Genomic DNA, 17,174 nt, shown 5'->3' on the forward strand with positions numbered 1-17,174 from the left:
AATCACAAAGCACTGAGTGAATATTTATAATTTGTGAACCTGCATGGAGTGCAGTAATCTACTGTTGTATTAAAGCATACATGCATTAATGTGTCTTTTTGATATTTGCATTCTGATGCTACCAAACTTGAAAATCAATTGCAACTTGATCAAACTTCTTCATGTTACTAATGAAATGTGCATAACCTTCCATATTTTTGGCTACAAAATAGTATGAGAACAAGTAAAAAACAATTGCAATTGTACTCCAACTTCTACAACCTCAATATGTTGTTTTGTAGTTAATTAAGCAATTTTGAGTTTGCTGTTTGTGAGAGTTTTGTTATTTTCAATGAAATAAATCTATTTTACTGACAATTATTGAGGATAAGTATTGACTACCTCAGTATACTCTCCAAACAGGGTCATGGGATCTCTTTTTGTTTTGATTAATTTTAAAAATTACATTAAAGGATTTGGATGTTTACCTAATTATCTTGAATTAAAGATTCATTTTTTGAAAATATGGAAAAGGGTAACAAATCCTACTTTTTCCTTTTGACATGTCACATTCTGAAGATTCACTTGCAAGTAGAAACACTATACGATAAAAGAAGTGAACATCACCACAATCTGTCTACACAAACTATGTACAGTCTAAAAAGACCACCAGTTTAAACATTTGCTCCAGTTGGTACATTGCCCATACTTCATTGGTAATTTGATGGTCATCACACACTTTTGGCTGGGTTCTTAATTAAAACTCTGTCTATGTAATAAGCATGAATTCCAGCTGTAGCCTCACCAAAATTTCTTTAATTTCTGCTTTTCTGTCAATCTTGAAAAACATTGTATTTTAACTAACTTTTCAACCTAATTTTATCACTTCAGAGTTTGCCATTTGAAGTGTAATATTGTGTCATCAGCCTTTTGTTTTAACATAACAAGACTAGGGATGCAATGCAGCATCACCTCTGAACTTTTGCATAAATCACCAATACATTGGCAACTAACTGTTATTGTTTAAAATATCATGTTAATCACATTTTATAATTATTTTTCCTCAAATCTTGTTTTGGCTTTGCACAGCGGATGAAATAAGGATGAAGGCACTGAGATTGAAAAGCTAATTAGTAAAGAAAATGCACTACTAAAACATACATCATGAAGAAAAGAAGTAAATCCTCTGCACTGTTAATGCTAGGAAGGATTAGCCTTATGGATTAAACAGAAGAAAATATAAATCACTTGTCAGAACAGCAATAGTCACCATTCACTACCATGACTCTGCAAAGCTGACAGCAACTGCTAACATCAGCAAACACTCAACTAAATGCAGGAATCTCTGTTGTTTTCAGTGTTTACATGCGACACTGTTGGGTGTACTTTTGCAGTCTCTGCAGATGAAAATCTTGAGAAATCACTGATTTGATGAGAACATAATATGTTATTATACTGGTATTTTAAAAAATTATGCTTTAGTAGTGAGGCAATACCACATCATGACTATAATTGAATGACCTTTCTGCCCTTGGAAACCCAATGGAAAATTTTTCCATTACCACAATTCCATAGTTAAAAATCACACAACACCAGGTTATAGTCCAACGTTCGACCTCAGACCTTCATGTGACCATCCTCCAAGGCAGACTTCGAGATAGGCAGCAACGAAAAGTGGCCGAGCAGAGGTTGATAGCCAAATTCGGTACCTATAGGATGGCCTCAACCGGGATCTTGGGTTCATGTCACACTACAGGTGAACCCATTGCACTATATTCACACACAGACACTCCTATAGATACACACATGGCTGCAGACCTTCTCTCATATGCTCACACATACACTTGCACACTCAAACATGCACCCTCTCACAGACCTATACCCCTTTATACGCACACACACACATGCACTCTCTCACACACAGACACAACTCCTCCCCCCCCCCACTGCCCACACACATGCATACACATATAGGTTTTTGGGGTGAATTTGTACTTGCAGAGTTACATTTTACTTCGCTCAAACACTGCATGAATCCATGTAAGATTCTGAACTGAGACCAACATGGCCATTCTAACAGATGAGAGACTTAACAAACAATCCAGGTCTTTTTCAATATATTATTTCAGTTACACCACACTGTAAACTTTTGCTATAAATTCTGTTTCTTACAATCTTATACTCCACAATCACCTGATGAAGGAACAGTGCTCTGAAAGCTAGTGCTTCCAAATTAACCTGTTGGACTATAACCTGGTGTTGAGTGATCTTTAAGTCTGTAACACCCAGTCCAACACCGGCTTCTCCAAATCACAATTCCATAGTATTTAATGCCATATGTTTCAAAGTTTGTTTTGCTATTTCAGTTACAAATAACTGTAGCTCAAACTTTGTTTTGATCTCTGATTGTCTTTCACCTCTTTAAATGCATTTTTCATAGCATTTTACTTCCTGGTTTACTGCCTCTGAGAATATACCTAAGTGATTGGCTGCTTACTGTCTGATGAGATCATTATTGCGGGATGTCTGGAGATCCCCTTGTCAGATTCAAATTAAGGTCAAGAAAGGTCAAATCCATGCCACAGAGATCTTTAAGGGCAGCTTTCATCAAGGCAAGTGGCACTGACTGATTAATCTGGGCCAATGATTATTAAGACGTGTGAAGAATAACGTTAAAGATCAGCAAAAAAAAGGAATCCAGTAAGCAACAGTATTGAAAGTAAAGGAGAGACACTGACAGATATGTTGACTATAAAACTGCTAATAGTACATTGAATAAGATTTTTATTTCAGATAGCTGCAAGTTATGTAAGTTCTGGCCCACTCGAAAATGTCTGGGTCTAATGAAATGGCAACCTTGTCAAATAATTACTTTGCAATTCTTTCTACAAAGAGGAGGAGAGAAAGTCAGACATCAAATTTCCAAACAAAAAAAAGAGGCAGAATGAAAAGTAATAAAATGCAAGATACAGCTAATCACTTTTTGATGGGTCACCTGCCTATATGTTGCTGCATTCTGACCACAGTTTTATCCATCACATTCCACTTTTAAAAATCCTTTCAGTCACAACTTGCACTTTGGTAACATCTATAATATTTGGGCACAATGAGAAACCTGGAGGCTGAGTCTAAGCTGGAGTTATCAGAGCACATGACCAAAGTCCTGGTGAAAGAAATGGGTTTTAAGTATACCATCTTAAAAAAAAAGGAAGTAAGGGTAATATAATCCTACCGGGCTATAGATCTACTGTCTCATTAGAGAGAAGCAACCAGTGGAAGTTTAATCGACATTTCAGGCCGGAGCCCTTCATCAGGAATGAGGCTGGGAGCCTTTAGGGGTGTAGAGGTAAATGGGAGAGTGGTAGGGCTGGGGAGAAGGTAGCTGAAAGTTCAATAGGTGGATGGAGGTGGGGGTAAAGGTGATAGGTCAGAGAGGAGGGTGGAGCTGATAGGTAAAAAGGAAGATTGACAGGTGGGACAGGTCATGAGGGCTAAGCTGGAAAGTTGGAAATGGGGTAAGGTGGGGGGAGGGGAAATGAGGAAATTGGCGAAGTCCACATTGATGCCCTCACCCGATGCCTGGAGGAAGAATGCCTTGTCTTCTGCTTCGGGATCCTTCAACCCAGGGAATCAATGGAGAGGGCTATATAAGATGCACAATGAATGAGTGGAGAAGTTCTTGAAGTTAGCATTAAGAGTTCAGATGGAGAGGAATTTGTTAAGTGTGTACAAGAAATTTTTCTGATTCAGTATGTGGATGTACCTACTAGAGAAGGTGCAAAACTTGACCGACTCTTGGGAAATAAGGCAAGGCAGGTGACTGAGGTGTCAGTGGGGGAGCACTTTGGGGCCAGCGACCATAATGCTATTAGATTTAAAATAGTGATGGAAAAGGATAGACCAGATCTAAAAGTTGAAGTCCTAAATTGGAGAAAGGCCAATTTTGATGGTATTAGGCAAGAACTTTTGAAAGTTGACTGGTGGCAGATGATTGCAGATCAAGGGACGGCTGGAAAATGGGAAGCCTTCAGAAATGAGATAATGAGAATCCAGAGAAACTATATTCCTGTTAGGGTGAAAGGCAAGGCTGGTAGGTATAGGGAATGCTGGATGACTAAAGAAATTGAGCGTTTGGTTAAGAAAAGAAGGAAGCATATGAAAGGTATAGACAGGATAGATCGAGTGAATCCTTAGAAGAGTGTAAAGGCAGTAGGAATATATTTAAGAGGGAAATCAGAAGGGCAAAAAGGGGACATGAGATAGTTTTGGCAAATAAAATAAAGGACAATCCAAAGGGTTTTTACAAATACATTAAGGACAAAAAGGTAACTAAAGAGAGAATAGAGCCCTTCAAAGATCAGCAAAGTGGCCTTTGTATGGAGCTGCAGAAAATGGGCGAGATAGTACATGAGTATTTTGCATCAGTATTTACTGTGGAAAAGGGTATGGAAGATATAGAATGTAGGGAAATAGATGGTGACACCTTGCAAAATGTCCATATTATAGAGGAGGAAGTGCTGGATGTCTTGAAACGCATAAAGGTGGATAACCCCTCCAGGACCTGGATCAGTGGTGCTGGAAGAGCACAGCAATTCAGGCAGCATCCGAAGACAGGCAAAATCGACGTTTCGGGCAAAAGCCCTTCATCAGGAATAAAGGCAGAGAGCCTGAAGCGTGGAGAGATAAGCTAGAGGAGGGTGGGGGTGGGGAGAGAGTGGCATAGAGTACAATAGGTCAGTGGGGAAGGAGATGAAGGTGACTACCTGGTCAGGTCCACGCCCCCCTACGACCCACCCTCCCATCCTGGCACTTTCCACTGCCACTGCAGGAACTGTAAAACCTGCACCCACACCTCCTCCCTCACCTCTATCCAAGGCCCCAAAGGAGCTTTCCACATCCATCAAAGTTTTACCTGCACATCCACTAATATCATCTATTGTATCCGTTGCTCCCGATGCGGTCTCCTCTACATTGGGGAGACTGGGCGCCTCCTAGCAGAGCGCTTTAGGGAACATCTCCGAGACACCCGCACCAATCAACCAAATCGCCCAGTGGCTCAACATTTCAACTCCCCCTCCCACTCTGCCGAGGATATGGAGGTGCTGGGCCTCCTCCGCCGCCGCTCCCTCACCACCAGACGCCTGGAGGAAGAACGCCTCATCTTCCGCCTTGGAACACTTCAACCCCAGGGCATCAATGTGGATTTCAACAGTTTCCTCATTTCCCCTTCCCCCACCTCATCCTAGCTTCTAACCTCCAGCAACTCGATCCCCTGACCTGTCCGGACTTGTCCGACCTGCCCAGCTCCTTTTCCACCTATCCACTCCACCCTCTCCTCCCTGACCTATCACCTTCATCTCCTTCCCCACTGACCTATTGTACTCGATGCCACTCTCTCCCCACCCCCACCCTCCTCTAGCTTATCTCTCCATGCTTCAGGCTCTCTGCCTTTATTCCTGATGAAGGGCTTTTGCCCGAAACGTCGATTTTGCCTGTCTTCGGATGCTGCCTGAATTGCTGTGCTCTTCCAGCACCACTGATCCAGAATCTGGTTTCCAGCATCTGCAGTCATTGTTTTTACCTCCAGGACCTGATCAGGTGTACTCTAGAACTATGTGGGAAGCTAGATAAGTGATTGCTGGGCTTCTTGCTGAGATATTTGAATCATCAATAGTCACAGGTGAGGTGCCAGAAGACTGGAGGTTGGCAAACGTGGTGCCACTGTTTAAGAAGGGTGGTAAGGACAAGCCAGGGAACTATAGACCAGTGAGCCTGATGTCAGTGGTGGGCAAGTTGAGGGACAGGATGTATTTGGAAAGGCAAGGACTAATTAGGGTTAGTCAACATGGCTTTGTGTGTGGGAAATCATGTCTCACAAACCTGATTGTGTTTTTTGAAGAAATAACAAAGAGGATTGATGAGGGCAGAGCGGCAGATCTGATCTATATAGACTTCAGTAAGGCGTTCGACAAGGTTCCCCATGGGAGACTGATTAGCAAGGTTAGATCTCACGGAGTATAGGGAGAACTAGCCATTTGGATACAGAAGTGGCTCAAAGGTAGAAGACAGAGGGTGGCAGTAGAGAGTTGTTTTTCAGACTGGAGGCCTGTGACCAGTGGAGTGCCACAAGGATCGGTGCTGAGTCCTCTACTTTTTGTCATTTACATAAATGATTTGGATGTGAGCATAAGAGGTAAAGTTAGTAAGTTTGCAGATGACACCAAAATTGGAGGTATAGTGGATAGCGAAGAGGATTACCTCAGATTACAACAGGATCTTGACCAGGTGGGCCAATGGGCAGAGAAGTGGCAGATGGAGTTTAATTCAGATAAATGCGAGGTGCTGCATTTTGGGAAAGCAAATCTTAGCAGGACTTATACACTTAATGGTAAGGTCCTAGTGACTGTTGCTGAAAAAAGAGACCTTGGAGTGCAGGTTCATAGCTCCTTGAAAGTGGTGTCGTAGGTAGATAGGATAATGAAGAAGGTGTTTGGTATGCTTTCCTTTATTGGTCAGAGTATTGAGTACAGGAGTTGGGAGGTCATGTTGCAGCTATACAGGGCTTTGGTTAGGCCACTGTTGAAATATTGAGTGCAATTCTGGTCTCCTTCCTATCGGAAAGATGTTGTGAAACTTGAAAGAGTTCAGAAAAGATTTACAAGAATGTTGCCAGGTTTGTAGGATTTGAGCTACAGGAAGAGTTTAAATAGGCTGGGGCTGTTTTCCCTGGAGCGTTGAAGGCTGAGGGGTGACCTTATAGAGGTTTACAAAATTATGAGGGGCATGGATAGGGTAAATAGACCTGGTGTCGGGGAGTCCAGAACTAGGGGGCATAGGTTTAGGATGAGAGGGGAAAGATATAAAAGAGACCTAAGGGGCAATTTTTTTCACAGAGAAGGTGGTATGAGTATGGAATGAGCTGCCAGAGGATGTGGTGGAGGCTGTTTTAATTGCACCATTTAAGAGGCATTTGGATGGGTATATGACTCGGAAGGGTTTGGAAGGATATGGGCCGGACGCTGGCAAGTGGGACTAGATTGGGTTGGGATATCTGGTCGACATGGATGGGTTGGACCAAAGGGTCTGTTTCCATGCTGTACATCCCTATGACTGTATTGGAGAATCAGAACCTTTCAGAAGAATGGTATCATTGGAAAAATTAGTGGCTCGTGGCAGCTGTTTGAGATGATTTTGGTTTTCCTGATGCTTATCTAGAATAAGTATGGCTCGTTAAAAGCTGGGTATCAAACAGACAGTCTGATTACATTGGTGCAGCACAGATAATTTGGTAGAACTGGGTATTCAAAAAGACAACAATGTGAATAAAAAGGTGTTAGTTTCCAAAAGACATTTGGTAAAGTGCCACAACAAAGGTTACTGTACAAAATAAGAATATATGAGACAATGGATACCACATTATGGATCAAGAATTGGTTACCTTACAGAAAGCAGAGATTAGGAATAAAAGAGTCATTTTCTGATTGGAAACTAACAATAGTGTGTCACAGGGACCAGTGCGAAGGCCTCAACTATTTACAATCCAAATCAATTACTAGTAAGAAAGGAGTAAATGCAGTTGCTAAATTTGCTAATGAATCAAAGAAAGCTCAGAAAGTAACTTATGAGCACATCAAATGTGTACAAAGAGATTCAGATTAATTAAGTAAATGGGCAAAGATTTGGCAGATAGAATGTTTGATGGGAAAATATGAACTTTTCCACTTTAGCAAGAGGAATAAATACGGCATATTATTTAAATGGAGAAAGATTGCAAAACTCTGGCACAGAGATATCTTGGAGTACTTGTATATGAATGCTAAACAGTTAATATGCAGATACAGGAAGGTGAATGGAATGTTTTTAATTCTTGCAAAGGTGAAGTAGAATACTTGGGGTGTTTTGCTGCAAAGTATAGGGTGCTGATACGACTACTTCTGGAGTGCTGTGTTTGAAGTGATTCTGGGATGAAGGTGTTATCTTATGTGCCAAGCGTCATCAGTTTGCGCGTGTATCTAAGGCCTTTAGAAGGTTGAGAATGCTATTATTGAAATACATAAGATTCTGAAGGACTTTGGCTGTGGATGCAGGAAGAATGTTTCCCCTTATGAGAGAGATTGGGATTTGTGGGGGGCAGAGTTTAAAAATAAGGGTATGTCCCAAGCAAAATAGGGGAGAAACCTTTTCTCTCTGAAAATCATTAGTCCATGGAGTTCTCTTCCCCAAAGAGCTGTGAAGGCAGGGTCATTGACTTTTTTTTTAAAAGCTGAGTTAATTATAATTTTAGTTGACAGGAGAGTCAAAGGGTATCGAGGGAAGATAAGAAAATTGAGTTGAGGCCATAATCAGATCAGCCATGGTCTAATAAAATGCTGAGCAGGTTTAGATGACTGAATAGTCTACTTAAACTGTTAATTTTTCTGTATTTATGTTCATGTTGTCAGAATGTATGTTGCCACTGATCATTGTCTTTGATGTCAGCAAAAGACACTATTTGCATTAAGAGAAGGGATTAAAAATTAATTTTTGTTGACCTCCAAAAATAAGCATTATGAATAAATGGAGCTGTTCTGGAGACAATCTGACAGATGAATCAAATGAGGGGTAGCCCCAATAAGTTAAATAATACAGGAGAGGCATTGTAGGAAGCTGGTCTAGTTGTCCATGTCTTAGAGAAGACAGATAAAGCACCATAATCACAACCACACAGGAATCAATTTTTGATATGAATAATGCCTTGACAGTTCTGTGACAGAGGCAGAACCCGGTTTGGGGCAATTTATTGGGGAGAGAATTGTGGTAAAGGTCTGGATAAATTTGGAAGATGCAAACACTGTCAAGAAATTTTGAGAAAAGGGGAAACAGGAAATAGGATAGTTTACAAGAAAAGAAGCATCTAGGATGGATTTTCTGAGGAACATTTTTAACATGTGGAAGGAGGAGCAATGCCTAAATTTAGAAAACCAATTACTACATCAGCATAAGCAGCAGGAGGTAAAGTAGGTGGTCAGTGATGTAGCGTAAATGGGGTCATTGGAAATGAGGACATGCATAAGGGACTGAACATAAAGAGAAATGGGAACAAGTTTAGAAATAGATTCAGTGCTAGGGCAACTGAGAGTGTTGCAAAATATTTTTGCAGAGAAGGGGTAAATCAGAAGATGGATCTAACATCAGTGACAAAGGAATTCATTAACTAGCTGCACTTTTGGAGGGGGCTGAGTCAAGTAATTAACTCCAATGCTTTTTTTACTTAATCTCACTTCTTCAAAAAAGCATCGTCAAATGGTTTTGATCATTAGTCACCTTGCCTAATTCTTCTCAAATCAGTAGTTGTTATTCAGTTATTTTCTTTTCAAAAACATGCTGTGAACCATGTTATGCTAAATATAAAATGGGCATTATCCCTGTAAAAAAGGGCATCATATGGAACTTTTAAAAGCTATTATAGATTTAAAGCAGACAGAGGCATAATGAGCCATTGAAGATATTACTAAGAAGAAAATATAATAAAAAAGTATGGTACATTTATTTTTATTAAGAAGTTCAGGTTTTTTCAGGCTAAGTAGTTTGTTCTTGTTGAAGCTCTTGTTTTAAGTGGCCACTGGTTTATAGAACTTCTCAATTGAGTTCTAACCTCATAACGGACTGCTGGGTGTCTATTATCCAATACATAAATTAACTATTACATTTTTACTTAATGCCTTCTCTGCTAGGTTTTGGCACAGATCATCTATTCCTAAGATAATGGATGCAAGTACTGATTCGGTCAACGACCAATTGACACAGTATGCTATCCAGCTGAGTATTCAAGAGACCATTGAAGCCAATAATAATTCACCATCTCAGTATAATGAAAGGTAATTGACAGCAGACTATGATAAAATGTTGCATCATTCTGACTCCATTTACTTCACCTTAAAAATAACAGAAAGCAGAGAGTTAGGATAAAGTTTAGTTACTCTGTGTGGGAAACTAGAAAGTAGTGTTCCATTGAGTAAATACAGGATCCACTGTTATTCAAAAATTACATTAATAATTTTGATTTAGCAATCAGAACTTCAAAATTTACAGTTAATATCAAACTTAGGGCAATGGCAAACACTGAGAAAGTGCAACATAATGCAAGAAAAAATTCAAATTTGACAGCTAATTGACAAACGAACTTTAACGTAAGTGGGAAGTGTTGCACTTTGGTAGGATGAACTTATACTTGGAAAATAACAAACTCAGAAACTGATTTGGGTAGAAGAGAAAATGGATTTAGGGATACATGTGAACAAAGCAATTAAAAATGCTAATTTAAATTCTAAAGAACTGTAATTTATTTATATGAGTGGAGATTTCAAGTCAAGTGAACTATGTTAAACTTGTATCGGAGTCAAGAGTGTAGTGCTGGAAAAGCACAGCAGGTCAGGTAGCATTCGAGGAGTGAGAAAATCAACGTTTTGGGCAAAAGCCATTCATCAGGAAGCCCTTCCTGATGAAGGGCTTTTGCCCAAAATGTCAATTTTCCTGCTCTTCAGATGCTGCCTGACCTGCTGTGCTTTTCCAGCACTACACTCTTGACTCTAATCTCCAACATCTGCAGTACTCACTTTTGCCTAAACTTGCATAGGATCGTAGTCAGGTAGCACTTCTCTGGATTCCACATTATGAACAAGATTATAGAAGCAATAGAAACTATCCAAACATTTTCTAAGACCATTACCAGAATAAAGAGAATACAGCTCTCAGGAAGAATTGAAAGATTGGGCCAATTTTCTTAATAGAAGACTTAGAAGAGACATGACATCGATCCTCAAAAGTTATGCACGTGTTGGACAGGATAGATACGGAGAGAATGTTTTTCACTTGTGAGAGAGGACCAATCCAGAGACTATAAATACAATCTAGTTTTTAATAATTCAGTATGGAAATAAGAAATTATTCCTTTAATTCAGAGAAATTAGATTGTAGAATGCACCATCACATTAAATGGACGAAGCTTAAAGGTTATTTCAGGAAGAAACTAAACAAATGCACAAGGGAGAAAAGAAGGAAATGTTGGCAGATTAGGGTGATGTAGATGGAAAGGGAGAAAACTGTATGCAATATTATCATCAGTAGAAACTAGCTGGGTCAAATGATCCATTTGTCTACTGCATATTCTATTTAAGCATATTCATCAATCCAAAATAGGGACCTAACTTATCTGATGCTATTTTTTATAGGTTTCTATTACCCAGCCAAGAAAACAGACTAATAGTGGAAGCAATCAGGCAAGGTACAGTGTCTGCCCTGTGCACTGTTATGTATGTTTTCAATATTACTAACAGTTACTAGGATGCTGCCAGGTCAGCACGGTTTGAGTTATAAAGAAAGGCTGGATAGGCTGGGAAGTTTTTTTGCTAGAGCACAGGAGGTTGAGAGGTGACCTTATAGAGGTTTATAAAACCATGAAACATATAGATGTGGTTAATGGTAGGTATCTTTCCATCGGATTGGGGATTTCAAGACCAAGAGGTTCATTCCTAAGGTGAGGGGAGGAAGATTTAAAAAAGATATGGAGGCAGTTTTTTTACACAGAGTGCATGTGGAATTAACTTCCTGAGGAAGTGGTGGATATGGCCACAGTTACAATGTTTAAAAGACATTTAGATAAGTCTACGAATAAGAAGGTTTGGAGGGATATGTTCCAGGAGCAGGCATGTGGGACCAGTTTAGTTTGGGACGATGTTCAGCATGGATGGGTTGGACTGAAGGGTCTATTGCTGTATTGTATGACTCTATGACTGTATAAAAGTGTTCTTTTCATTATTTCCAGGAGAAGTCTTCGCTCTACAGCAATTAATTAAACATAAATTTGCTTTTGATGAAGCAGATGAAAGGGGTTGGTTTCCACTGCATGAAGCTGCTGTTCAACCTATTCAACAAGTGCTTGAAATTGTTCTGGACTGTGAGTTTCATTCTAGGTCCTCATGTGTTGGAACATTATCAATGTCTTTCTATTGAAACAAAATACTTTGCTTATCATACTAACCCCTCTTTTCTTTAAGCCCTTGAATATAATTCTTTTGATAGTCTTGAATCTTGAATGCTTTATCTAATTGTCTATTACCAATGTATCTCAGCAACCGACAACAGGGTACCATGCAATGTCACATTGAGTCAATGGCACAAAACAGGTGATTCAGCCAACTTGTTCTGTGCCAGTGTCCATGAGAGCTTTATTCCATCCAACCAGCATTACCTTCCCTTTTTCCCCTGATATACTTCCATAGATTTCCTTTAACCTCATGCAAGGTATTTGCCTCCTTGTAGAGTAACAGATACCCTGGTTGTAATACAGTCACTCAGGTCACAAAGAAATTGGACTTGAGATGTCCCTGGTTGTATGACTTAAGGATTATTTTCTTCCTTGGGGAAAACAAAGGAATTTGATTGAAGTGTGACATTTTCCAAGCAACTAAGATAATATCTTTAATTGCATGTTTCTGCAACAGTGACCTCATCGAAATGCTATGGTTTTACTAAATGCATTTGTCTCTTTTCTTTCTGCTAGAGACGAATCACTGCCAAACCATGATAGGTGACCTTGTTCTGAGAATTGTATTTTATAGCCACTCAAGCTGATTCCCTAAACATTCAAGTTAAGCAGGTTTACAAAGTATCCAGGACTCCACTTAAGTTTGTACATTGTGAGCACTTAAAGCAGGTTTTACATTGCACTGGGATTATACTCTATCTGGGCAAAATCATTTGAGAATGCTCCTTTCTGGGATTGGGCTCTTACTTGAATTATGTTGCCATTATCAACCCATTCTCTCAAGCTGACCTCTGTCTACATTTAGTATTATTAGTGGGAGGAATGGTTGAAGAAAAAAACGGTCCAGCATATGAACGTATCCATTCATTTTCCTAAATTGTTAATTGTAGCATCCTATAATACAATTTGGCAACAGAGGACAGAGGATGGGGAAACTCCACTTACTTTGGCTGCTACAGCTGGGATATTGGGAAATGTGCAGGCTCTTTTGGAGAAGCGGATCTGCCCCAATGTCACTAACAACAGGGGAGAAACACCATTGTTGATTGGTAAGCATAACTTTTATTCTTTTGAATATGAATGAATATTATTGAATATTAGTTTGCTTTTCCCATTGCCTTTGTTCCTGACTTCCTGCTGTGATATGGATTAGATGCCTGGAGATGGACACTTCAATCTCAACCATCTATATATACACATTTGGCAGGGCTGTCAGTTGATTTGCCTATTGATTAAGGTGGTCTAAACACCCACAATAAAAGGGTGAACCTTATTAATATATGCAAATCAAGAGATGCAGTCATTTTAGTCTTTGATGAAAGATCGTTGGAAGCAAGGTTCTCTGCCAGTCTTTCATTAAAATTCGATCAGGCGAAGCACATGAAATTCCCAGTGGAAGTAAGAACTGAAATTCCCTAAACATTCAGGCAAAGTAGGTTCACAAAGTATCCAGGAATCCACTTAAGTTTGTACATTGTGAGCACTTAAAGCAGGTTTTACATTGCACTGGGATTATACTCTATTTGGGCAAAATCAACTGGGAATGCTCCTTTTTTGGGATTGGGCTCTTACTTGAATTATGCTGCCATTATGGGCATGCAAAATATTTCATACCAGTGCTAAACTGGCATGACAAATACCAGTCTGATGCCAAAAAAATCATAATGTTAAGGCCAACCTTCTAAATGAAAGCAAAAATATATTTAATGACATGCCAGGACAGATGATGATAGTTATCAAAACATTCATATCTTATGAGATGATAATGGTCACCCTGGAAAATTAACAAACCAGTCATTATTATGCATTTATCCAGAACGATTTTGCAGTTTATTACAATTCAAATTCTTTGTCCCAAACATAGACATATTAAAATAACACCACTCTCAATAGTTCTGCCTGAAATCTGTTCCAATTGCTTTGCTGTTTGAAAATCCATGTTAGTCTTCATATTCTAAATATCATATTCTAAATATCTATTCTAGATATCATATTCTAAAGTTGCAGGTGTTGCATTATCACACCTATCCAAATCAGATCATGGTGTTAATCAACTTTGGTTGCACAATTGTGCCATGATTTACATATTATGAGTTTAGCTTAGAATATAACAACTACAAAAAAAACTGAACAAACTGTGAGACAATAGCAGCAGGGTAAATGTGATTTATTCTCCAGCCTTATTCTGAACTCTTTGACAATTATGACACAGTGCAGTTAAAATGGTCAGTTCAATGGAGAGTTTTCAGTCCAATTTGGATTATTGGAAAGCTTGTTCTGAACACTCAAGTTTTGAACTTTTGGGAGGGAAATAATTTGCAGTACAAATTTAGAGAAAACTGCATAAAATATTGCTTACATTTTACATGAGATTTTGGTTTTATTATTGTATTGCTTTAAAAAAAAGTTAATGGAAATGGTAAGTATAACATAAACCACACAGCACTATTACTTGGTTCTCTGTGTCTAAATAGTTTCTTTGAATATCTCAGCTTGCAATTTTCTGGCATTAAATGGTGGTTGTGCTGCTATTGTGCTTTTTTATTTCTTTAAATGGAAGTGATTCTGCTAACTTGGAGAATAATTAAAAAGCCATAAGGCAATAAAGTAATCGAGGGATTGTGGTGACATTATGCAATGTAAATATGAAGCTTAAATAAGATTGAAGATGGGCTTGCTCCAGAAGTTGGATATCTAACCATCCAGTAAACATTAGGTGGCATCCACTGTCTCAACAATGCCTTGAGAACTAATTTTCTTTCCCAATGCAATAGATTTTATTTTAGTTGATGCAGGAAGTGATCAAGCGCCTTGCTACAAAGACAGACGAGTGACTTCAGTCTTTGATCCATAGCCTTCCTTGTATCTGAAAGGATGTGTACTGCAATGTTACCATCCCTCCATCCCCAACAAATTACAGCAGTGTGGATTGGTAATCAGAGATGTATTTTGGGAACTTGCATAATCTATAGGTAAATATAGATCATAATTTACAGATGTATCCTTTATCTAATTATTGATTCGAATAGAAGGTTCTGCTGATAGTTCTGGGGATTGCAATAGCATTTCTCTCATGTCCACATGTCCAAGTAGAGTCTCGAGCAAAAAAAAAGTTATTTCTTTTGCTCAGCTGTTCTAACCCATAACTCTTCATCTGATGTTCTCTCACAATCATTCCTAAAACCTTGTATTATTCTCACTGACTTCATCAGGATAAATATCACTAACAATAAATTTGTGAATTGCCCAATAGAGGGCAGCTCATTACTGTGTTTTTTTTTGTGTGGTTCACTTTCAGATCTCTGTTTACAAATTTCAGAGATGTTGAAGGAGACTCAGCCCTTGAGCTTGTCTGACAGGTTTGAGATTCTTGCCCTCTGTGTGGATCATAGCAGGCGTTTTAGGGAGGAAGAGCAAACTGACCATAGCACTGTGGTACAGGGAGCTATTCAACAGGAAATAGAAAATAGAAATGTAGTTATAATCAGGGATAGTACAGTCAGGAGAATAGATACTGTTCTCTGTGACAAGGTGCTCAGTGCTCAGGTTCAGGATATCTTTTCTGGGCTGCAGAGGAACTTGGAGTGGGAGGGGAAAAATCCAGTTGTCATTCTCCACATAGGTGCAAACAATATTGGTAGAAAGAGATACTGCTGGGGGCTAAATTAAAAAGCAAAACTACAAATTTAACAATTTCTGAATTAGTACCTGATCCACAATCAAATTGGCACAGGATCAGCCAGATTAAAGAGGTAAACGGATGGCTGAAATGTTGGTGTAGGAGAAATGGGCTTGAATTCATGGGATATTGGCACCAGTACTGGGGAAGGAGGGAACTGTTCCAATGGGACTGGGCTGCACTTGAATCATGCTCGAGTCCTGATGAATTGCGTAACTAGGGCTGTGAAAAAGGCTTTAAACTAAGTAGTCAGGGAGTGTGATAAGTTGCATAGAAAATTATGGAAATAGTTAAAAGGCTGGGAGGGCAGAGCTCAGCAGAGGTTATTAAAGTTTCCAGAACAAGTCATAAGACAGAGTACAGAAAGGGTCAGGAATCTAACTTCATGAACAGAGATAAGGGGACAACTGTGAGAAGGGATGCAGTCACCAAAGGGACTGAGGGTACTTAAATGCATGCAGTCTATGAAACAATGAGCATGTAGCACAGCTTGAAATTGGCAGTTGTGATATTGTGGTTACCACAGAGATGTGGCTGCAAGAGGCTCAGGACTGGGAACTACATATTCTGTTGAAAATAAGACAGATGGGCAGAGGAAGTAGGGCTGCCTTGTTAGTAAGAAAAGAAATAGTGATATAGAGTTGGAAGATGTAAAATCTGTGTGGGTGGAGTTGAGGAACCACAAAGGGAAAAAGTTCCTGATGGAACCCTTAGTCCTTCTAGCTGCAGTCAGGATGTGGGAATGAAAATAAACCAGGAGATAGAAAGGCCTAGAAAAAAGGCACAATGATAATAATAATGGGGAACTTCATTATACAGATGGGCTGGGAAAAATGGGTTGGTAGTGGATTCCGAGAAAACGGTTTTGACTGAGGAGTACCTGAAAAGTACTGGAAGGTTTTGATTTGATTGGCTAATCAAAGGGGTCTGATAAATTTGAATCTGTGTCAAATTGAATCTTGTTAATTTATTGGTTACAACTTATTTATTGGTTACAACTTGCATAACAAAACAGTTAATTAAAAATACCAAATTCAAAATCAATTAAATAAAATAAGGACGGAGGGTCAGGTGATGTGTTGTTTCTGCATGATGTGGGAGCCGGTGGACCCCATCCCAATGACCATGTCTGTAGTAAATGTTGGTTGCTGGAAGAACTCCGGCTCAGAGTCGATGAACTAGAGTCTGAGCTTCAAACATGGCGACACAAGTGGGAGAGGGCAGGTACCTAGATGCTGTGTTTCAGGAGACAGTCACACCCATTAGACTAACTAACTCAAATGTCGCCAGTGGTCAAGGACAGGAGGGTGTGGCTGTGTATGAGGTAGGTAGGAGGGGTCCAGGAGATAGAGTTGCAGGAGCCTCAGCCCTTATCCTTGTCCAACAGGTTCAAGAGTTTTTGTGCTTGTGCAGACAGAAAAAGGGACTGCAAGGAGGAAGAGCCGACTGCCCGCAGCACTGTGGTGCAGGGAGCCATTCAAGTAAGGGGAG

The 17,174-nt window shown here is 39.5% G+C and overlaps 1 protein-coding gene across 3 annotated transcripts in view; it reads left to right on the forward strand.

Annotated features, from left to right (window-relative positions):
• Positions 1-17,174, forward strand: part of LOC122559535 (ankyrin repeat and SOCS box protein 15-like) — a 45,812-nt gene that overhangs the window by 1,300 nt on the left and 27,338 nt on the right. For 2 of the 3 annotated variants that reach the window (XM_043709145.2, XM_043709146.2), the window contains exons 2-5: positions 9,693-9,836; positions 11,190-11,242; positions 11,783-11,914; positions 12,895-13,053. In XM_043709145.2, coding sequence (XP_043565080.2) covers positions 9,724-9,836; positions 11,190-11,242; positions 11,783-11,914; positions 12,895-13,053 — 457 coding nt within the window. In that variant the 5' untranslated portion in view covers positions 9,693-9,723. Of the gene's footprint in view, positions 1-9,692; positions 9,837-11,189; positions 11,243-11,782; positions 11,915-12,894; positions 13,054-17,174 lie in introns of those variants that run through there. The other variant, XM_087997425.1, reaches the window with a different exon arrangement.

The sequence above is a fragment of the Chiloscyllium plagiosum genome, unplaced genomic scaffold (genome assembly GCF_037043375.1).
Source record: "Chiloscyllium plagiosum isolate Xiang-an unplaced genomic scaffold, Cpla_swu_hap1 HiC_scaffold_19, whole genome shotgun sequence".
In the NCBI taxonomy this organism is placed as follows: Eukaryota; Metazoa; Chordata; class Chondrichthyes; order Orectolobiformes; family Hemiscylliidae; genus Chiloscyllium; species Chiloscyllium plagiosum.